Consider the following 23,743-nt stretch of genomic DNA (forward strand, 5'->3'; position numbering starts at 1 on the left):
GCTCAAGTCATAAGTGTGCGGTAGCCCAGATATTCTTTTCCTCCCCATTATCTTCCAGCTTCCAGCAAACCTTACAGGCTTTTCTATTTATGCTGCTGAACCATCGCAGGGATCCCCTTGCCTGGTAATGTTATCCTCTATCCTTCTGGAACTAAATCTTTAATGATACTGTTCATATGGCCAATTCAGCCCTGAACAATGTTCTGGAACTAAATCAGGAAATTTAATGGATACATTTATTAAAACTGCTCCAACTTGTGGGATGCTGATCTCACACTAGTTCTCCAGTGAGGGAGAAGTTGTGGAAGCCCCAGCCCCACTTGCTGCCTGGTTGAGGCACTTTCCTTTCACACTCCTGCGTGGAAGTCCGTGGTTGCCATCAGGAGGAACTACGGCACAGGGCATCAGGCGGGGCTGTGAAGTCCTGGCTTACTCTGCTCTTTCCGTGTGGTGACAATCTCCACAGTCAGACACTAGCAAGTTTTTCCTCCATTAACCAGGCCTTTAATGTGCCATGTATCCACCGGTCCTTTGGAGCACGTCCTTCTCCACGTGCTTCAAGCTCTGATGAATGCTGACATAGCTCAATAAATAGCTTGCCGATACTTGCCAGTAGCCCCCCTCCCACATTTTAAACAGGAGGGTTGTTTCCCAGTGGGAAAGATTGAGATGTCAAAGAATTTGAAACGAAGCCTTGCTCCCGTAGTCATAGTCAGGTATATGAGCAGGAAGTATGGTTTCAGAGAAGACTGACTGACAAACTGAAATTTAAATACCAGCTACAAACTCAAAAGAAACCCGGGGGTGGGGAAGAGGTAGACCACAGCAAGATACTCTCGAGTGCTGGCAGTTACCCACCAGACAGGGGGCCGTTCTCAAAACAGACGTACCACAGTCAACAGCATGAGGGGCCTCCTCCCAAAGTGGTCAGATGCAGCCCCAGTGAGGGGGGAGGCAAAAAACTGAAGGATGGAGAATATGGAGCCAATCAGACCTGGAAAAGATTGATAATTAGATGTAGTGCAGTGCTGCTAGCCCTTGACACACACATTGTTATATTATATAAATTATTGCAAAAACAAACACATAAGGAAGGTGTATATGCAAAAAATGTGCATAATTCTAGGAACTTCAGCTGTCTTTACCTTTTATTATATATTAATTCATAATAAATATATACCTGTATTAGTATGGCATGTACTTTGAAGGACCATTTACTCCTGTATTAGTTTGCCTGCCAACTCAAAACAGTAACTAATCCCTGCACTGGGTGCCCCCCAAATCTGAAGTGAGGTGGGTGACGATCAGAGACAGGGCCTTTTCAGTGGTGGCGCCCACTCTGAGATCTCAGGGGATTTTTTTAAAATCTACTGATAGTTCAAGAAATACTAGCCCATCCTAACTGAACATCATCCAGGATAAGAATCAAGTAAAGGGTGACAGGACTGCGTGTTTGTACCTTTTCTTTGTACCTTGGCTCAGCCTTAACAAACCATGTACACTCTTTTTATTTTTGTTTCTTAAACTTTATTTTATTTTGAGCGCTCTTAAGACTGGTCTCTGTAAATTCACCACACCTATTTGGTCTTGTTATGAAAGAAGCGGTAATGGAGACGGGCAGCAGGTATGCTGTCCATCCTTTGTGTGTGATAACTTGAAATCGAAACAGTGAGATAGACTCAATCCCCATGCTAGCTTATAGGAGCGCAGTGGGAGATACAGCAAACAGACCGAGTTCCTAAACAGCAAAGCATGTTCAGAGTGCTGGATGTGCAAACCTGTCCATTGGGAGAAACCTTTTGGTTTGCTGGTGGCAAACTGGCCACTTGGATTTAGGTTCATTACAGAGTGCATTTCAGTAGTCCAACTGCAAGTTTACGGAAGCATGGATCAGCTGTCCTCAAGAAGGGAGAGGGTTGGTGAGGCAGATGCAGATGACAGAAGGCACTTGTGGCCATTATGGGATAGCAAAGGAGCAGTTTCTTTCCGATGCTTGGCTATTTTTGCATGACTCCAAGGCTCATCCACACAAAACACATGCCTAACATTCATGTGTACGGACCATAATGTGAGGTTCTCCAGCCAACCTCGGCAATCCAAAAAAGTCACTCACTCAGACAGGCAGATCTAAAGCAGGTAAACGTTTATTCAGGAGCCGCAGGTACAGCATAAGCAATCCACAGATTCAAAGCTGCTAATGACCATCCAGTCTACAAAGCATAACTTTAAGCACAAAGCAATCCCAGGTGCAAGATCAAGCAGGCCTGGGAATTGGGAGATAACAGTGCCTGGTGGGAAGCAGGGAGTGAGCAAGCCATAATACTGAAGTTGCCTGCTTGTGACTCAAGGTCAGAGCAGGGGGTGGGAAGGCAGGGAGCGGGGATAGTTTGAACAGCTCAGGGAAACAAAACCGAAAGATGCTCTTGAACAGAAATGGGCCTAACTCATGTCAAGAGCCTGCCTGGACCGCACGACTCCTGACACATACCTGGTAACATTTTGTATGAGAAATCTCACGGTAGACCTTAAGGGTGCTTTTTTGACATTAATCAAGCTTTTCCAATTACAGTTCAAGTTAGGGCAAGGAAATTATAGTCACTGTGATAATGAAGACAGGATTAACAATGCAGGGGACTCTCCAGCCCAACTCTTAAAGGTATAAATAACACCTAAATGATGTATAATAAATATGAACAAAACCAGGCAGCCAATCAGGAGTCTCCCATCAACCTATAGCAAATGGAAACATACGGCCATGATGGAGGCAAATCAAGCAGATTTTGTAAAGAAAAGGAGAATGAATAGGCCAATTTTTCATTACAGGCATCACCTTTTCCAAATATTTAAACCAGAGAATCTAATTTTTCTCTAGGACAGCAATTTCCTGGGAGGTGACAGACAATGACCCCATACGTAAGCCAGCAGTGGCCCTTGACTGATGAAGGGGACTGGAAAACAGCTTCTGCTCTCTGGCATCTGCCTTCTGTGATGGCATTTTGAGTTTACATCTTATCAGTATTCAGTTTCCACCTCTCGCAGTGGTTAATGGGAAGTAAACAACATGCCTCTCTATTCACCTGGCTCAGGATCCAATACACAGACAGGATACTTCCAGAGCATCCAGTGACCCAACAAGTTTTAGAACTTTGGCATTATGATCCATCTGAAGCCATCAGAAGGTACTTCCAAGGAACTCTGGAGATGGCTAAATTGGATTTAATGCCTGATTTATATGGTTTAGTGTTCCTCATAAATTATGAATTAGATAAACTGCTTCTTCTAAAATAGTCCAATACTGAAAAGTAATTCCTACCTCCAAATAAGACACTGTTGTACTTCCTTTCCGGAGGGACGCCAACTGCTTCAGCAAACCTGTCCACCCCGTGTTGCAAGGTGTTGTACAAGCCGTCCTGCAGAAGAAAAGCACTCTGTGCCCAGATGCCAAGGGGCACCCGTGGGCACATTCCAGGGGCATCAGGGGTCCTCCGCAGTGAGAGGAACAAACAGTAACCCCTACAAATTCTCACCAGTGGGTTTCCAGGTGTCCACTTCTTTCTTCCCCAAAATGTTTCTTCCCCAAAGTAAAAAAAGCCAATCCTGGCTTTCCTGTCCTTCATTGGACCAGAAGGGGCTTCAGAAGAGGACTGTTGGTGCACAGTTATGAGGGGAGGGCCCCTGAACAGGGGGAGGAAACATGTCCCCACGACTTTTTCAAAAGAGAGGAAGATGAGGTGTAGCCATCCCTAAAGAGACTGGGAAGCGCAGCAAAGAGATTGGTGATCAAGGCAAAGGAAAGTTCGCAGGGCCTCTCTCTCCTTCCCAGCCCCCAACACATTTGCCCCCTGCGCATCAAGGGAGACTGCAGGGGGTGGTGGCTGCAGAGGAGACGAACACCCCCATGCATGCCTTTCTCTCTGTCTCCTGACCTCTTGCTTGAGGGGAGACTGAGCTGCAAATGGATGGGCTCCCCTCCCCACCACAGGGCCAGGGGCCCAGAAAGGCCTTCTGCTTCCGAGGGAGGGGGGCTGGGGCGAGGTGCCGCTCTTTTTCCTGAGGAATTCCAGTGCAGCAGGAGGGGCAGCAGGAGGCTCTCCTTCACTACCCTCGCGTGCAAAGAGCCAGTGGCCACAGCGCAGAAACACACAACCAAAACAAAATGAACTTCAGCAATGGTATATTCTCTGCGGAGAAAGAATCCCTCCTGCTCAACACAGCGTCAGCCCTGGAATATGGGACGGCCACGTGGTTCCCAACGGCTCCTGACTAGTTAAGTGAGCAGCCCTGGCCGTGTCCTCTGGCTCCACCCCCTGATGTCACTGTGATGTCAGTCACCTGGCTCCATTGTGGCTGCAGCGGCTGGGGGGGAGGGGCAGAACTCCCCCGCTCAGCTATTCTTAAGGCCGAGATGATGCATTCTGATGCACCCCATGGGAAATTTCCCCCATTGTACCTTGGGGGCTTGCACTTCAGTCTTAAACCTCTGGGATGCAACCGGGACATTTCATGGTGTGTGGGGGAGAACATATTCTAAATAAACATCCTCTCTCAGCCCAGAGAACAGCTGAGAGTTGGTGTTCTAACCCCCCCCCCCCGAAATTTTTTCTGGTGTCTCACAGCAGAGTTGTGGCCAGACGTTTTCAGGGGAAGGTGGAATGCCAGCATGCTGGCACCTCCTGCCCACAGCCTCATGGAAGCCGGGTGCAACTGCAGATCATGGGTCTGCCCGGCCAAGCAGAGCCGACATACTGTGTGTTGGATACCCAAGGAGTAAATGAATAGCAAACACAACGGAAGCCTTCAATGCGCCCAGTTTCAAGAGTGTTTCTGGGCCCTGCTGCGTGGCTTTTACTCACATCGTTCTTGCTGTAATGATCGAGAATGGAAGGCAGAAGAGGCAAGATGAGCGTGAAACCCAACAGATCGATAAGCAGTGCGACGAAGACCGTGGTGATCACTCGAGTGGAGGCCTCTTCGGCCCTTTGAGGTCCCTCGAGGGGCCTCCTGCTTCCCTGGCCAGATCCCGAGTACATCTTCCCAGGCGTGGCTTTCTGCAAGGCAGATGAGGAGAGAGGAGCTGGAGGGATTTTCTGGCACACGTATACTCCTCCCGAGTCCAGTCTTGCCACCATGAATGAGCAAAGTAGTCACACTTACTGCTCCGTTTCCCTTTTAAGGGACTGATGGGCTGGAGTAAAGGAATATTAAGGAAAATCCATGCTTCCCACACAGAGCCGGGCTCTTTTCTGACTGGCCTTTCCAGGCTTGGGGTCTGCCTTTGCCCCAGGTGGGGAGATTTCCTGAATTACAACTGAGTCCAGAGTCTAGACAACAAGAGATCAGTTCCCCTGGAGCAAATGGCTGCTTTGGAAGGGGGGAACTCTAGGGCACCTCTTGCTCTCTGAGCACTCGCACCTCCCCACACTCCCCTCCAAATCTCCTGAAAATTCCCAACATGGAGTTCACAATCCTGCTTTACCCTCCCTCCCTTACAGTCAGCACTTGACTCGGTATGTGCTGGATCAGTGGTTCTCAAACTTTCTGAAATGGGACTCACTTCTAAACTTACTGTAGTTTTTTTGAACTTTTTTGCCAAGCACCTTCACAGTTTTCCCTCCTCTCCAACTTGAAATGCAGGAGTCGTGTCTTCAGTTATTCAGGAGTAAAAGATAAAGGTAAACCCCTGTGCAAGCACTGGGTCATTCCTGACCCATGGGGTGACGTCACATCCCGACATTTACTTGGCAGACTATGTATACAGGGTGGTTTGCCATTGCCTTCCCCAACTGTCTACACTTTCACTCCAGCAAGCTGGGTACTCAGGCATACTCCTGGGTATTAGAACATAAGAACATAAGAAAAGCCCTGCTGGATCAGACCAAGGTCCATCAAGTCCAGCAGTCTGTTCACACAGTGCCCAACCAGGTGCCTCTAGGAAGCCCACAAACAAGACGACTGCAGCAGCATTGTCCTGCCTGTGTTCCACAGCACCTGATAATAGGCATGCTCCTCTGATCCTGGAGAGAATAGGTATGCATCATGACTAGTATCCATTTTTTACAAGTAGCCATGAATACCCCTCTCCTCCATGAACATGTCTACTCCCCTCTTAAAGCCCTCCAAGTTGGCAGCCAGCACCACATACTGGGGCAGGGAGTTCCACATTTTAACTATACATTATGTGAAGAAGTACTTCCTTTTATCAGTTTTGAATCTCTCACCCTCCAGCTTCAGCAGATGACCCCGCATTCTAGTATTATGAGAGGGGGAGAAAAGCTTCTCCCTGTCTACCCTCTCCATACTATGCACAATTTTATAGACCTCTACCATGTTTCCCCTTAACCACCTTCTTTCCAAGCTAAACACCCCTAAGTTCATTTATATATATTTTTGCATACTGTCCAGAGGCAGACTCAGCTTTGCCATGGACCCGCCTCCTCCCTCTCGAACTCATGACTCAACTGCAAAAGAGTTGCAACCTACTTTTGGGTTCCAACCGAGACTCTGAGAACTCCCGGCTTAGATGAAAAGTGTTTGTGGAGACTGCGTTCAATCAGGTTTTATTTCCTAATGCTACAGCTGAGTAGCAGGGTATCTTGGAGGCATCCCTCTACTTATTTTTAAAATGTGCATTAGTTGCTGCCCATAAACACCCTCCCCCAAACCTCTTCCCCATTCTCCAGAGCATCTGACCCAGAACCATGCAGCAGAGCTTGGAGAAATCTTTCCATTCTTTTTTAATGCTGTTACTGAATGCCTGGATGACATTCCATACAGCCATGACTTAACTGATCTTGCGTCAATCCATCTTTCCTTTTCATCCAGCTCACATGATGCAGGCTCATTTCCTGCATTGTGCAAGGGGTTGGACTAGATGACCCTTCCAACTCTATGATTCTACAACATCTAACTGTAGCAGTAGGACTACACAGGAGATGGATAAAAAAGATAAAACTTCTCCAAATGACAGCATGTTGTCAATCTTCAAAGCCACGGAATTTTATTTCCTGCTATCTGCCTGACCAAGAGCAGAGTCACCCCAGCAGGTGACTCTGGGACTGAGACATACAGATTCTGCCATTTCTCCACCAGGATGATCCTGAATCCATGGGTGGTGAATACATTTTGGGATGGACCAAACAGTCCCAGATAGCCATGCAGGGCTTGTTCACACACTCTTTCAAATTTGGAAGCGCTTGTACACTGTGCATACTATATGATGTTGGAAGCAGGGGCACTGTTTGGCTGTGCATAGACATGTCTGCATTAAACATGATTCTGGGTGCACAGCTGGAGCTCCAGCGATTTGCCTCTTCTTGATTTCAGCAAATGCCCCAAATTTGTGTAAAACTAAGGTGATAATGAGTAATAACTAGTATAATAACCAGTGAAAAGAAATAGAAGAGAACAACAAAAAAGGAAGAACAGATCTGTTCCAAAAGGTCCAAGAAATCAAAGGGAAATTTAAAGCATGGTTAGGCATGCTGAAAGATCAGCATGGAAATACATTAACTGAACAGGGGGAAAGATGGGAACAATACACTGACCTATACAGAAAAGATGAAAGGATGACAGATTCTTTCCAAGAAGAATCATGAGAGGCAGATCATGAGAGGGAGGGCATCTTGGCCATCTTCTGGGCATGGAGTAGGGGTCACTGGGTGTGTGTGAGGGAGGTAGTTATGAATTTCCTGTATTGTGCAGGGGGTTGGACTAGATGACCCTGGTGGTCCCTTCCAACTCTATGATTCTATGATTCTGAAGAAGAACCTACAATTTTAGAAAATGAAGTAAAAACTGCACTCAAAGCAATTGGGAGAAACAATCACCAAGAATAGATGGGACATCAATAGAACTATTTCAAGCCACAGAAACAGAGTCCCAACAAAATCCTAAGAAGAATATGTCAATAAATATGGAAAACAAAACAATGCCCCACAGACTGGAAATGCTCAATCTGCATTCCAATTCCAAAAAAGGAGACGTCAAAGACTGCAGCAACTATCAGAACATTGCATTAATTTCTCAAGCAAAATCTCAAAATCTTATAATAAAGACTGGAACCAGAAATACCAGATGTTCAAGCTGGATTCAGAAAAGGAAGAGGCACTAGAGATCATATTGCAACTTTACTAGAGAATACAGAGAATACAAAGTTACTAGAGAATACAAGAGAATATCAGAAGAAAATCATTTTGTTTCATAGATTACTGCAAAGCTTTTGACATAAAAGGCTATGGCTGGCTTTAAAAGAAATGGGTGTGCCACAAAATCTGACTGTTTTGATGCACAACCTGTACTCTGGACAAGAGGCTACTGTTGGGACAGAATATGGAGAATATGGAAACAAAATGGTTTCCAACTGGCAAAGGTATCAGATGAGGATGTATTATATCTCCCTATCTCTTCGATCTATATGCAGAACATACCCCAAGGAAAGATGGATTAACAATTTGAGATTTGCAGATGACATCATGCTACTAGTGGAAAAATAGTGAACACTTGAAATAACTACTGCTGAAAGTTAAAGGAGAAAGTGCCAAAGCAGGACTACAGCTGAACATCAAGAAGACAAAAGTAATGACTACTGGAGAATTACTCAACTTTAAGGTTGACAATGAGGAAACTGAAATTGTTCAAGATTGTCTATTCCTTGGCTCCATCATCAACCAAACTGCAACCAAGAAATCAGAAGGAGAATGATACTGGGAAGGGCAGCCATGAAGGAGCTAGAAAAGATTCTGAAGTGTAAGGATGTGTCACTGGCCACCAAGATTAAGTTAATTCATGCCCTCGTATTCCCCATTACTATGTATGGGTGTGAAAGCTGGACATTGAAGAAAGCTGATAGGAAGACATCGATTCTTCTGAAATGTGGTGTTGGAGGAGAGTGTGACGGATACCACAGACTGCCAAAAAGACAAGTCAGTGGGCTATGGATCAAATCGAGCCTGAACTCTCTCTAGAAGCTAAAATGACTAAACTGAGGCTACTGTTGGTTCTTGTAGGTTATCCGGGTTGTGTAACCGTGGTCTTGGAATTTTCTTTCCTGACGTTTCGCCAGCAACTGTGGCAGGCATCTTCAGAGTAGTAACACTGAAGGACAACTGTCCTTCAGTGTTACTACTCTGAAGATGCCTGCCACAGTTGCTGGCGAAACGTCAGGAAAGAAAATTCCAAGACCACGGTTACACAACCCGGATAACCTACAAGAACCAATGAACTCTGACCGTGAAAGCCTTCGACAATATTTTGAGGCTACTGTATTTTGGGCGCATGATGAGAAGATAAGACTTGCTGGAAAAGATAATAACGCTAGGAAAAGCTGAAGACAATAGGAGAAGAGGAAGAGCCGACATGAGATGGACTGACTCAATCAGGGAAGCCATGGCCCTCGGTTTGCGAGACCTGAGCCAGGCGGTTGACGATCGGATGTTTCGAGGGTCATTAATTCACAGGGTTGCCATACGTCTGGAGAGACTTGACGGCCCCCAACACACCCATACAATGAGCACATTTAACCTATTCTGTCCAATGCAACTCTTTCAGCCTTGCTTGAAACTGTTTCAAAAGGGGTCTCTCGGGGGGGTTCAAATAGCACGTATGGGCGCTTGTAGTGCAAAACCGGCGGCTCTGGAAGGGCCCTGGCTGCTTAGGCAAGCGCTGCCTGGGCCTGCAGGACATCCTGGGCACCCCCCGGGGGAAAGGAGGGCAGGCAGCAGCGACCCAGGCGGCCTTTCTCTGCCCGGGGCGCCGCCGCAGGGCTGCTCCCGGCTCGAAAGGGGACTCGGCTGGGGGGAGGCACTTTCAGAAACGAAGAAGGAAAGGCGGTGCCGGCTGGTGCTGGCTGGCTCGGGCCCCCCCCCCTTCCGCAACTGGTCGTTTCCTTGTTGGCAGAAGTATTGCGCGGAGTGCGGGGCAGCCCGCTCCCCCCCCCCGACAGGCGCCCCCAAAAGGGGTCAGGCAAAACCGCCCCCACCCTTCCTGCTGCCCCTGGGTCCAAGCGCGCCCCCCTGACCTCCCCACAGCACGGCGGGGCTTGCATGGGCCTCCCGGGGCTCCCCTGCCCTGCAAGGGCACCGGCGGCAGGCAGGCAAGGGGGCGGGGGGCGCGCGGCCGCGATGGGGAGCTGCCTCCGTGCCGCCCCCCACCCCGCGCGCAGCGCGCGCGGGGTGGGGGGCGGCACGGAGGCAGCTCCCCATCGCGGCCGCGCGCCCCCTTGCCTGCCTGCAGCCCAGCCCTCCCCTGCGCCCCCTCCTCGGCGGCTGGCTGGCTGGCTGGCTCACCCCAGGCGGGCCGAGGGGCGCTGCAGCCCCGGCGAAGCGGCTTCCTCTTGTCTCCTGGGCAGAGGCGGCGGGATGCGCGGCCGCAGCTCAGGCGGGGCCGCCCCTTGGAAGCCCCACCCAGCCCCGCCGCCGCCCTGCTGGCCTGGGAAGGCGGCCGCCCCGGGAAAGGGGAGGGGGCGGCTGGCTGGCTGGCGGGCGTGCGCGCGGGTCCAGCCGCTCCCGACTCACGGCGACCCTACGAGCCAGGGCCCTCCCAAGCGTCCAGCCGTGCGCAGGTCTTGCAAACGGAGGGCTGGGGAATATTGTCGAAGGCTTTCACGGTCAGAGTTCATTGGTTCTTGTGGGTTATCCGGGCTGTGTGACCGTGGTCTTGGTATTTTCTTTCCTGATGTTTCGCCAGCAGCTGTGGCATCTTCAGAGGAGTAACACTGAAGGACAGTGTCTCTCAGTGTCAAGGGTGTAGGAAGAGTAATATATAGTCAGAAAGGGGTTGGGTTTGAGCTGAATCACTGTCCTGCAAAAAGTATCAAAGGTAATGTGCTAAGCATTGTCCTGTAAGTATCAAGATAATGTGCTAATGAGGGTGTGGTATGATAACGTGGAACCATTGTGTCCTGAAGTGATCTGTTAACGTGTGAAATCCAAAGCTAATCCGCATGGCTATTGTGGACTGTAGTCTTTTTTAGTCTGGAGGTTTTGAGGACAGGAAGCCAAGCCAATCAAGGGCTGTGGCTTCCTTGATTGAGCCAGTCCATCTCTTGTTGGGCCTTCCACTTTTCCTGGCATGATTGTCTTCTCCAGTGACTCGTCTTCTCATAATGCATCCTATGAATGAAAGTCCTCCAAAATGTCCTATCTTTGACAGCCTTGCTCAGATCTTGCAAATTGAAGGCTGTGGCTTCCTTTATTGAGTCCATCCATCTCTTGTTGGGTCGTCTTCTTTTCCTGCTGCCCTCAACTTTTCCTAGCATGGCGGTCTTTTCCAGTGACTCTTGTCGTCTCATGACGTGATCAAAATACGACAGCCTCAGTTTACTCATTTTAGCTTCTAGGGTCAGTTCAGGCTTGATTTGATCTATAACCCACTGATTTGTTTTTTTGGCGGTCCAGCTTTCTTCACTGTCCAGCTCTCATACCGATACATAGTAATAGGGAATATGATGGCAGGAATTCACCTGATCTTGGTTGCCAGTGACACATCCTTGCTCAGGGCTGGATTTTACCCTGAGCAGAATGGAACAGGAGCCCAGTAGCGCTGGGAAGAGTCCCGCACACGCGAGCAGTTTATGGCCCTCCTCCTTTGCCTGTTTGAGAGGTGAAAGCGGTCCTCACCTACTGGGATGTGGCCGATTCCTCTCCTAGCTGGATATGGTTTTAAACCAGCCTCTCTTTGAAACCCCCACCCCCATTTAAAGTATAATTACTTATGTACCTAAACTTATGGTAGAATAAACTTTGCTCATCTTTTAAGGTACCACTAGACTCCCGTTTTATTTTGCTGCTACAGACTAACACAGAAATCCATTTGGAAAAATCATCACAGAAGACACAGAATAAAATGAGCAAAATGTTAAAGTAACAACATTCCTTTAGCTGTGCTTAAGACCTTGCTCAGTAAGCTTTTCAAAAAAGAACATCAAGTATCAGCACATTTTATTTCAAATGTAATTTATTCCATAGAGTCGTTAGTCTTCACTTTCTTAGTATGACTGCATTCATGTGTAAAATCCATGCAAAGTTATCAAATTGCCAAACCAAACCAAAAGTATAAATATCCATTTTCCTTCTGTACAAATCAGCAAAAGTTTAAAACTTCTTTTTCTTCATTGCCTTCCAATTGCCCTCTTGCTCAGCAAGACTCCCAAAGAGTTGTTTCACTTTTCTTTTTCTTTCAGAATCCCTGAAAATAAATTCAAACAGAACTCAAATAAATTCAAACAAATGAAAACTCTGCTTTGAAACATTGCAACATATTTCTTAAGCTCAGTGGGGGCAGCTTTAGCTGAATCCTCATTCAACACTTGGAGACTGAACATCACAGAATCAAGTGATTAAAGATTCTTGGCATTGCCAGCCACTCCCCCACTTCCAATTTTTGAGTCATTCACCTTTCAATAAATGATGCAACGGGTTCCTCGAGAAAAAACCCGACAGGGACAATCAAACGATATAACAGGTTGAGTAAACCTCCTTGCTGATGGTTAGCAACCAGGATGAATTCAAAACACAAAGGAATGTCATTTGCCAACTATCATTTGAAAATGATCATGGAAGTAAAACTCATCACTCTGGGCAAATTTCTTTCTCATATAATGCCCCCCCCCCCGAAATCTGCCTTTAAAAAATTATAGGGAATTAATCCAACATTGCAAATTAAATGCCAATGAATTGAGTTTAATGTGGGGGTCCCCAATGTGGCCCCCAACACCTTTCCTGGCATCCACCAAGTGCGAGGAGCCAACCGGGGCTTTCGCCCTGCAGGGCTTCTCACTGGAGATGTGATTGGCTGTGCAGGTTTTTTAAAAGCACCTTCGGTGGCAGCTGAACAAGGGTCTTCACTGTGTGATGGAAGGTGTATGCAAGAAAGTGTTTTTAAAAGGCATCCTGTTAAAACAAAATCTGCCTGAAATTAGACCTCCCTGACATTTTGTGGTTGGCTCTGCTTCCTGCGGTTGTGTCAGAATTCCAGAGGTGCCCTCGCAGGCTCAAAAAGGTTGGGAACCCCTGGTCTAAAGTGAGGATTTCCCACCTCTGACGGAAGGTGCCTCAAACACAATGGCTGAAGTGCTTATGGGTCACTGTGAGGAGGGCACCATCCGACTGATTTAAGATTTCTATTTATTTACAGTAAGGGATACATAGTCATACTTGAGATTTAGCTTCCTTTTCTTCTTCTTGACGGTTTGATGTCACTTGACACTGTATACTTTCTACACCAAAAGAATTGTGATACAAGGTTACCCGTCTCTACTGTGGTCTCTCCTAGTTGTCCCAGAGGGAAACAAACATGTAACGCTAGCCAAGCACAATTAAAAGCAACCGTGGATCACCTTTCTGTAATTTCTGCAAGCTGCATTCTGGCAAGGAACTGGTTATCTTTGCGAATCTCACGGACAGCTCCTTTCAGTTCACGTTTGTGCCTATGTATCAGTCGTTTTCTTTCCTGTTCCCTTTCATTGCTTCCTTGTTTTCTTCCAAATTCTAGGCTGAAATTACAAATAATGTAGTCAACACACTTCTCTGCTAGACTTAGCTGAAACACATTTTTATAATAGAACTTCAGTGCCTTCTTCATTATGGGGACATCACGGGAGCATCGCATTTGCACACTAAAAGTCTAGGCTGAAGCCCAAGGATTACCCTAGTTAAAAATGATCCAGCCATGGTGATGTGAAAGACCTCTCTCTACCTGAGACCCTACAGAGCCGTTACCAGGCAGACAATACGGATGGTGACAGACCCATGGGCTTGACTACAGCTGTGAAAATTTCTGAAAATTCTCAAGCCACGGAAAAACAAACTCTGGAAAAAATTTAAATATATGCAAGTCTTACTTTCCTATCAAACTTGAAATTATTTGATTTAACAAAAATAGTTTTATTTATAACTTATTTAGCATATAAAATGGTACTACTTATATTTAGGGAATCTGTATGTTCTATAAAGAAATTTTCTAGTAAACAACCAAATAGAGCAATCCTGAAGGGGAGGCCGAACTAGCTCAGGAGCCGGCATGACCCTTGCGCTGGCATAACTGCCACTTGCGCTGGCTAAACTGGCACAGATGCCAGTGCAGGGCCACTTACGCTGGCACCAGGGAGCAACTCAGCAGTGCCATTCTCGGGTGCCAGCGCTGCCACTGCAGCAGCATTGCCCCGGAGCAAGGGCTTGCGCCGGCGTCAAAGGAGGTGTTCCCAGGGGCAGAGCTGACCTTAGTCAGTTCCCAAAGCCCTTTTCACCTTGGGAACATCCCCCCTTTATCCAGGCAAGTGTAGCTCTGTGAAACTCTATGGAGGAGTTTCAGAGGATTTTTTTTTTTTTAAGTAGCATTTTCGGGCTGGCAAGACTCTCAGGAGGTGGCCCAACCCAACTACCCCCCCCCCCCACTCAGGACAGCACTGGAAGTGTATTATTTGGACAGTCACAATAGATAGGACAGCCAGCATGTTTGGATATTAAGCTAAACGTTATCACGCTGAAAACGTTGAGCTCAAATGATGTATTAATAGAACATATTATAGCACATTAGTTGTTGCCAAAATTGTTGCCTAAAAATAAAAAGTTGTTGCCTATAAATAAAAAAGCAAGATTTTTTTCTAGTGCTCCCCCAAATTTCCTATTGGCAAAATTGAGAAAATCCTCAACCTTTTCATTCTGTACATTTGGAATGAGTGAAATGCTATACCTTTTGAGTGTGAAAACCCTTGCTTTAAGAAGCATTTCACTCATTCTAAAACAGAAAGTATTTCACAGGTGTTCAAGTGTTACAGATGCAGAAAGGGCCCAATTTGTCCGGTAAACGGAATGCCATTATCTGCCCTTAATCCTATGTGTCTTCTCCAATTCCTCCTTACAATTTGATGTCACTGACTCAGCCGCAGCACCGTCAGGCACACAGAGGACCATCAATTCATCTTGTGTTTTTTAATTAGTAATTTGTGTTTACATTAGTAATATGTTTTATCCAACATTAATTTTGTATTTACTTCAGTTATACCCCACTTGATCCCCCAATAGGGACCCTAACCGGCTTACAACATTCTCACTTTCTCCATGTTACACATGTATTTCCATTTCCATATGCAGGTTTCATTTCTTTAGCTGTATTTCAGAACTAGAGACACTCACACTTTCACTATTTTGGGTGTGAACAGCTTCAGTGGCACGGGTTTTTTCTTTTCACACACCAACGGATGATAACGTTGTCCTTGTGCTTCCAGCTGTGTTAGAACACTGTTGTGCAACTCCTGAAAACAAAAGCCAAAAGGTCAGTACAGCAAAAACCAATAAAGCTACAATGTATCAGCTGTGCTCTGATTGTGCAATTTAAGTACCCAATTGGACACCTGGACCTGTGTTTTAAACTCCACACCTGGACAACTTATAAATCACAAATGGTTAATACAACTCCTTGGGGAGGAGAAATCAAGACCATAGGCAAGATAAACTCAATTACCTGACCTTAAAAGGTACCTAAGCCGGTCAAGTACACCTTTCTACAATGGTAATTTTTGCTACCATTAGCAAATAGAGATACCGTATTTTCCGGTGTGTAAGACGACTTTTTAACCCAGGAAAATCCTCTCAAAAGTCGGGGGTCGTCTTATATGCCAGATGTATAAGGGCGGGTGCTGAATTCTGAGGCGGACTGGAGAATGTCCATGTCCGCCTGAGGAGGGAGGGGAGGCGAGCCTGGCGAGGGTGCTCGCTGCCCAGCTGGGAGTCGGAGCCAGCAACAGCGCATTGTTGTTGTCGCTGAAGAAGACGCCGGGGCCCGCTTGCTCGTCCATGGCCGGAGCCGTCGTCGCGGCCGGAGCGCCCTCCCCCTAACCCCCGGCCCCGCCTGGGCAGCCCCGAGCAGCAGAACCCAGCAGCTGCACACTGGGCGCGTCCGGCTGCCCGTCAGCGCCTGACAGACTCCCCCGCCGGCTGCTACCTGGCCCCACTAGGGACAGCGCAAAAACGCGTTCCGCGTTGGCCGTGCCAAGGCACGCTGGGAAGTGTAGTTCGCTCTGTGCCCCGGCCGGGTTCTGAGCCCAGAGCGAGGCGAGTGGGTAGAAGCACCCGTAGAGAAACCGCCTCTAGCAGTCGCAGCCGGGCAGATGATAACCCGTGCAAATCTCCTGCCGCAAAAAGTTTCTCTGACCCCATAGGGGAGGGGCCGTGGATCAATGGCAGAGCACCCGCTCGGCGTGCAGAAGGTCCCACCCCTATGGTGTCAGAGAAACTCTTTGCTGCAGGAGATTTGCACGGGTGATCATCCGCCCGGCTGTTAGAGGCGGTTTCTCTTCGGGCGCTTCTACCCACTCGCCTTGCTCTCGGCTCAGAACCTGGCCACCATTTAACTGTGCATTGTGTGAAGAAAAAAAAACCTTCTGTTTTGAATCTCTCCCCCTCCAGCTTGAGCAGATGGCCCCGCCTTCTAGTATTATGGGAGAGGGTAGTCTTATACGGTGAGTATATCCCAAACTCTATATTTTAGCTTGAAAAGTTGGGGGTCGTTTTATACGCCCAGTCGTCTTATACGCCGGAAAATACGGTACTTTAAAAGTATCATGTGGGAGACTCACTACAATATATTTTCTGGGGATTACATTTCTGTAGTATCGCCTGGAGCACACACATCTGGTTCTAGCCACCTGTTCTACAACCCAATCTGTCTTACTGCCCCCTCCCTTCGACAAGAGTCAAAAGCCCATAAAAATCAGACTGCCCCTACTCCAGGTGCTCATTAGTAGGTACTCTCCTCCCTTGCTTTTTGTTTAAGCCGCTGCTAGAGTTTCTCATTTCCCAGTTTTAACCATTGGAAAAATTAGCTCTCGTTTCTTCTTCCCGGAAGCACAATGGGAAACGTTCCAACACAAAATTGCAAATAAGAAAGTAAAACTGAACTGATTCTAAGAGGAAATCAAAGTTCACCTTTAGCATATTAAAATTAAAAGGCAAAACTTCTATTACAGCATAGAAAGTAAAAACAAAAATGAAGACACAACCCTGCTAGATTTTTGCACTGTCCTAAAGCCCTACAGCCACAGATTTTCACACCATGTTTTCCAGACTTCAGCTGGAATCTTAACTAGAATTTTAGGCGAAGAATTCTTCCTCTGAATCTTGTGCCCCTCCCCTCTTTTTAATGAGAAATGTATCCATTCAGAAATGGCAGCAAGGACTTTCTATCAATAGGGGAGAAGGCTGGAAAACTAGCCAGTCTTAGTAGAGTATTCAAATGAGAGTTTGAAATCTGCTTTAAAGACTGGAAGAAATTGTGACTAGGCCCACAAATACATGTGCTTTCAGCCTCTAAAAGCCCGTGGGGTTCTAGAAATGAAAACTGTGTGTGCATCACCCCCTCCCTCCAAACAACCTGTTTGAAAAGGGGGAGAGAAATTTGAGGCTCTGGAAAAGATGGAGCCAGACCAGTTATAATAAGCAATTTCTCTTAGCGATCCAGTCTATACAGACTTGTTTCTTCCACAACCAGCGGCATGTCCTTTACCTGTAATTGCGCAGGGTACTCACTCACTGCCACATGCTTACGGAGGAGTATTTGGATGGGCTTCATTATTTCCTGGAAAGACGGGAGCGATCCATACAGAACAGCACATCTTTTAACAAGATCCAGGCACAGACCTACGCAGGAAAGCCTGCAAAACAGCCCCATCAAAAGCTGAAGTACAACATACAATATTCCGAGGAAAGTTGTAACACAGCAGGGAGAATGGATGTTTATCCCCACGGACTACCTGCTCCCAAACATTCTATGCCTGGAGGTGCCCTGAAAACTCAGGGCCTGGCTGTAGCTGCTGCCTCCCTGCAGCAGCGGCAACGCACCCGGAGGCCAGTTTTACTCACCACTGGCGACCAGTAAAGTCATAGAATCATAGAACCATAGAGTTGGAAGGGACCACCAGGGTCATCTAGTCCAACCCCCTACACAAAGCAGGAAAAACCGGTATTGGCTGCCCTGGCATACCAGATCAATCTGCTACTTCCCAGCCAGCTTCCCAATTATTTCAGAACTTCAATGAATAGATCCTTCTACTCAACCTGACCCAACCCATGACCAACAGGCTAACCCCTCGAACAGGACGCGGCATCGCCCTGCACCTGCTGCAGCAATACAAGAGACAACTGGTTTACGTTGGGGGTGAGCCTGATCTTGTCAGCTCTCAGAACCTAAGCAAGGTTGGCCCTGGTTAGAATTTGGATGGGCGGCCTCCAAGGACTACCAGGGTCATGACAAAGAGGCAGGTGATGGCAAACCGCCTCCGAACATCTCTTGCCTTGAAAACCTTATAGGGTCACCATCATAGGGTCACCATCATTCAGCTATGATTTGACAGCACGTGTGTGCACTCACACAGAGTATCAGGTTCACTGCACAACAGATTCCAGAGCACATCCATGCACTGTGTACTTGTGTGGACCACCTGGTGATAGAGAAGGGACTTCAGATTAAACTAAGGAGGGTCTTCTAGGTTAAAAATTATTTGCTTTCAAGAGCCTGACTCTTCCGAATATTTATCCCGTTCAGACACAGATTAAAAGGATCCCAGCACTAGTCAACGGCCTGTGAAGCCTATGGGATAATGGCCACGTAATTATAAGGCACATTTGACTGTCTACAAATCAAATATTCCATTATTTTTGAGACAATGGAAATGCTCTGACACATCCAAAGTGCCCTGAGCAAGTAACTGAAATCAGCTGGTACTAATTTACTGCCTATGTATACCTGAGATGATTCACTTCTGCTCTGCTATTTTCTTTGGATCCAGTTACGACATGGAGTGGAAGATTTTGCTGTTGCCAGGTCTTCGTGTCTGCTGCTTCACAGATGACAAGGACGTTGCAGTTTTTATCTAGTGATCTAAAAGGATTAATCAAAGGAAGGCCTAAAAGACAACAATGCACACAAATATTAGTTGTAACAGTAAACAGTCAAGATTTATAGATTTAAAAGCATCATCACCAGGGGACGTAGAGGGGAAGCCACTGGATGACAACAAGCAAGACTAAAACTCTTAAGCAGAACCAGGAACAGCTGGGCAACCCCAAAATGAGAAAAAACACGAGGTCTTCTTTATCATCTCAAAACTGGGCAGTGATGTTGCGTGCATTGCTTTGGGATGAAAAACCATTTTTGATACCATTCAATACTGTATCTGCACTTTGGTAGATTTCTAATAAAAAATAAGCTGAAGCCCTTGAATCTAACAGATTAGTCCAATGGGACTTATTAAATTCATATACTTTAAATTATCAGAGGATGTAGATAATGCTTATGTGATGATCAGGATGGGAAACAGCAGGCACAAAATCTTCACATATTCCTCTTGTTGGTCCAAATTCACAAATAAGACAGTCACATAATAGTTAACTTAGCCACCTTCCAAATGAGGAGTCATGTAGAGATGCACACACATATAGCCCATGTATTTATTTTTGCTGCACTTAAGATAGGACTAGGAAAGCAAACGCACCTTTACGGATATCAGCCCCAACACTACCTCCCAGCTCTTGATGGCATGCAGTTGACCCCTGTGCCTGCAGTCAGGAGCCTGGGTTTGACCCTTGATGCCTCCTTGTCAATGGAGGCACAGGTCACAACCGTGGCCCGGACGGCTGGGCCTGGCAGTTGGTGCCTTACCTCTCCCGCCCCAACTCAACTACTGTGATCCATGCGATGGTCACCTCCAGGCTAGATTACTGCAACTCGGTCTACGTAGGGCTGATCTTAAGACTGACCCAGAAGCTCCAGCTGGTATAGAACACTGCAGCGAGGCCTCTTACAGGGACCTTGCCGTGGACACATATTATGCCAGTGGTCTACTAGCTGCACTGGCTCCAGCTGGAGTACTGGATCAGATTCAAGATGCTAGTTATGACCTTTACAGCCTGGGACCGTCAAATCTGCGGGACCACCTCTCCTGGTATGATCCCCAGAGAATTCTTCAAACATCAAATACTAACTTACTGGTGGTCCCTGGACCCAAAGAGCGTCCAGCTGGCCTCAACCAGGGCCAGGGCTTTTTCTGCCCTGGCCCCTGCCTGGTAGAATAGCCTTTCCCATAAGACCAAGGCCCTGCAGGACAGAGCTATTCCACCAGGCTTATGGTTGAGGGCAGTTACAGTTTCTTTCTCTATAAACGCTGGCCTCCCTAACCTTCATTGCTCACCCTTATGGGGATTCATCTTATGGGGACTCGTCTACCTGCTTGCCTGGCTGTAACCATATGTTACAATTAGTGGTGCCATTCGGACACATGGCATGCAGTTCACACCTGGTTTTACTTGTTGGTTTTAGTTGTTGTTTTAATTGTTGGTCTGGTTTTGTTATTTTAAAATGCTTTTAGTCTGTTTTATTATATTGTATATTGCTGTGTGAGCCACTCTGAGCCCTGCTTTGGCTGGGGAGGGTGGGGTAGAAATTTAATAAAATACAATACCTTGGACTCCTCTGCTGGGTATAGCCATGTGAAGAATTCTCAAGAGGAAGTTGACAAGTTCAGGGATGAATCTTTGAGACACAGATACATATTGCAGGAAGAGACAGCAAACAAACAACCCTTTAGCTACATCTTGCAGGGTTGTCACTGGACACTAAAAAACAACCACTTAATTACTGAACAAAGAAAGCCAAGTGTACATGGCGATTTAGCAATCCATAATTAGCAAGTTTTCAGCAACACAAAAGGTTACCGCCTCAGCATTTCTTCTCTGAACACACTTAAAACATCTTTACCCTCCCTAAAGCGCGAGAGCCACTTCATTAAAGTGTTTATGAATCCAGGGAAAGGTATTTTAAAAAGATACACAAATATTATAGCCACGAAAGAGCACTGAAGCCTTTGCTGAACATGCCAATCACCACTGCTGTAAAAGGAATAAACCTGAGTGCCTCCTGGAAGCTGCACAGAGCTTCGAATGGAAGCCCTGTGCAGCTTCCTGTCCGAACAAATCAAAGGCAGTTTCACAGCTCCGTGGTTTGTGAGGGAAGGTGAAGAACACAACAGTTTTACATATTTTATTTAAAAATAGCACACAATGTGCGTATCTACGAGTTTGCTCTTTTCCCTTGCCAGAGATATAGGCAAGAGAAATGAGCCAACTGAGAACAGTGAACATCCTTGGTAATAACCATCACCCCTCAGAGATTTAGTCCCTCAATTAAAAACAGCACATCAGGATTAGTTCGAAAGGGCCTGGCAGCTGTCTGGACTCAGCACCTGAGGGCCCCTTCCTTTATTCTGAAGAAGGCTGCTCTAGCTGCCAGCCTGACTGCATCTCAGTTCCTGCCCCAGACAGAAAATAAAACCTTGGTCCAGTCCTTATGGCTTAAGACAGTTTACAACAAAATAGAAAGGCTGGGCTTCTCTCCACTCTCCTTTTTGGCGCAGGGTAAAGATCAGGCAATATGGCTTCTGATGCAAAGGGTGAATGACACAGAACATCAGGCAGATCTCCGCTTTTCCTATTAATTGAAAAATATAGGTACATAGTCTCCCCTGCAGCATATCTTTCCCAATTAGAACTTATCAATTATAGGAAAGCTTTCACACTCGCTAGGTGCCAGGTCTTACCATCGGCAGTCTTGGAGGGAAGATATAAGAAGGTCCCTATAGTAGAAAGGCTTTGCCCTTGTGGGTCAGGGGATATAGAAACTTCAGAACATGTCTTGATCCGCTGTTCGTTCTACCAAGAAGTCCGCACAAGGGTTCCTTCCCCTTTGCTTAACACTTTCCCTGACCAACCAGATGAGCTTCTGGCTAAGAAGCTCCTAACTGATGAAAAATCACAGTTTACACTCTTGACTGCTAATTTTTGCACTGTAGCTATTAAAATACATCATACCCTGACAGGATAAGAGTAACAGAAATACTTTATTACTCAAAATATTAAGGGGGTCACACCTAGTTATATTATGTTTATATAAATTTTATTCATACATGTAATATGTAATCTTTAGGATTAGATTATTTGTAGTAGCAGCAGTAGCTGCTGTGGTGGTTTTCTTATTATCTGTTGTGGCTGTTGTTTTTTCTGTTGGTCAGTGACAGTATTAATAAACTACCAAGCCTGGACCTTGGTTGAGTGTTCTGCCTCACAAAAGCTTCCGCTGGGGGTAGTTTTAAGGCGCCCTTGGACGCCCCCCTCTGCTTCAATTCTAGAAAATGCTGTGCACAGATGTTTTGCCCCCCCCAGTCTAGCCCTTACAAAGACCCCCCCCCCCAAATAGTCCCCACAAGCACAAAACAACCGAGGGGCTTCCCTATCCGTGTTGAAGAATACTGAGAGAGACCTGTATGCATTAATTTAATTACAACACCGGCAACAGCCTACAAAATTCCTCTCTCCAATGAAACTTATCCAAATCTCACCCATTATGGATACCAAATCCAGGCAAAAGATCTTGCAGGATTTTGGTAAGATGTTCAAGCTCAGGAATTACTGTCCCCTCCCAGGCCGAGCAGTTCTACAGAAGCTTATTCAGAATAGTGGATTAATCTACTTTTAGGTATAATCTTAACTACAGTTTCAGTGACATTTTTACCCAAGTTTACTGTAGAAAGTGTAAATTCTGTGACCTTAAAAAGACGGCTGACATACCTTTGTAAGTAGCTGGCTCATGTAAACCATTGATGGTGTTACCACAGGATGCCAGTAATCAGAGGTTGGAAAAAGTATTGCAATGATTTTCAAACATATGAGCTGAAAGATACAGAGCCAGGGTCAATAACCACAGCAACGTTTTGGTTGGATATTAAGACTCTTGCAGCAAGAGAGCTGCTCTCGTGTGGCCCTGGGGCCAGGCTACTCCGGTAAAATCAGCACTTGGAACAGGAATCATATGGGCTGAGTTCAAGTTACTTGGGCTATTCCCACGTCCATTCCTGTCTTCATGTTATTCGCACAGCAAAGGACACAACCATACAGCTGGGGATTCTGAATTGGACCAAGTTCATTTGAGATTATTGGAAGCCCAAGAAAACATGCAGTGTTGAGCATGAGTATTATGCAGGAGTACACTGTGGAAAGGCCACGTCACACCTGAGAAAGACATCCTATTCACCCATGAGCCCAGCCAACACGGGCTATTTTGGAGGTACAAAACAGTTACAGTCTTCAGATGAGCAGAAACAGGCATTGGGAGCATCCTAAACAGGGTACTTTAACAGTACAGGCAGTTGTAGGAAGATATAAATCCACAGCAAATGGGTGCCAGCATATAAACACATGATCTAAATAAAAATAATTTGTATTTTAAGGTGAACACACCTTTCAGCTTTTTTGCCATCTGATTTAGGATCAAAAGTCACTCTCACATCCAGTATATTAGTGCCTCATTTATAGTAACACAAGTGAATTTATTTTTCTTAATTTTCCGGTCATTTACCATGTCTAACCCTGGAAATGGTGCACGGCCTCTCACTTCCAGAACTTCATCCATGTCATGAGCAGCATCTCGAAGGACAAGTTTCACATGATGACTCACAGCTTCAGGGAACATCTGGCAAAGATCATACAAGGTCCTGTTTACAAGAAGCACGACAGCGTCAAATCGCTGCCTATTTGCATTCAATTTCAAAACAGACAAACTAAGTCATTTAACCAAATGACCTGGATAGAATTTTGGCCCTGATGATGTAATACAGTCTCACTGGAAGACACTGGCCAAGTACATGTTGCTCAGAGCTCTGCACCAGCAGAATCATGAACGGAGTTACTGCCAATACAAA

General features: G+C 46.4%; 2 protein-coding genes across 2 annotated transcripts in view; both read right to left on the reverse strand.

Moving 5' to 3' along the window:
* The window catches only part of MFSD10 (major facilitator superfamily domain containing 10), a 43,033-nt gene extending 36,182 nt beyond the window's left edge, over window positions 1-6,851 (reverse strand). The window contains exons 1-4 of the mRNA XM_056855123.1: window positions 6,828-6,851; window positions 4,854-5,048; window positions 3,314-3,410; window positions 891-994 (exon numbers count right to left, since the gene is read on the reverse strand). Coding sequence (XP_056711101.1) covers window positions 891-994; window positions 3,314-3,410; window positions 4,854-5,048; window positions 6,828-6,851 — 420 coding nt within the window. The remainder of the gene's footprint in view (window positions 1-890; window positions 995-3,313; window positions 3,411-4,853; window positions 5,049-6,827) is intronic.
* Window positions 1-23,743, reverse strand: part of NOP14 (NOP14 nucleolar protein) — a 280,913-nt gene that overhangs the window by 231,259 nt on the left and 25,911 nt on the right. Inside the window, exons 11-18 of the mRNA XM_056855677.1 lie at window positions 23,401-23,536; window positions 22,614-22,715; window positions 20,453-20,606; window positions 18,739-18,898; window positions 17,500-17,647; window positions 15,132-15,250; window positions 13,334-13,489; window positions 12,078-12,183 (exon numbers count right to left, since the gene is read on the reverse strand). Of these exons, the coding sequence (XP_056711655.1) occupies window positions 12,090-12,183; window positions 13,334-13,489; window positions 15,132-15,250; window positions 17,500-17,647; window positions 18,739-18,898; window positions 20,453-20,606; window positions 22,614-22,715; window positions 23,401-23,536 (1,069 nt within the window). The 3' untranslated portion in view covers window positions 12,078-12,089. The remainder of the gene's footprint in view (window positions 1-12,077; window positions 12,184-13,333; window positions 13,490-15,131; window positions 15,251-17,499; window positions 17,648-18,738; window positions 18,899-20,452; window positions 20,607-22,613; window positions 22,716-23,400; window positions 23,537-23,743) is intronic.

The sequence above is a fragment of the Euleptes europaea genome, chromosome 9, assembly GCF_029931775.1.
Source record: "Euleptes europaea isolate rEulEur1 chromosome 9, rEulEur1.hap1, whole genome shotgun sequence".
Taxonomy (NCBI): Eukaryota; Metazoa; Chordata; class Lepidosauria; order Squamata; family Sphaerodactylidae; genus Euleptes; species Euleptes europaea.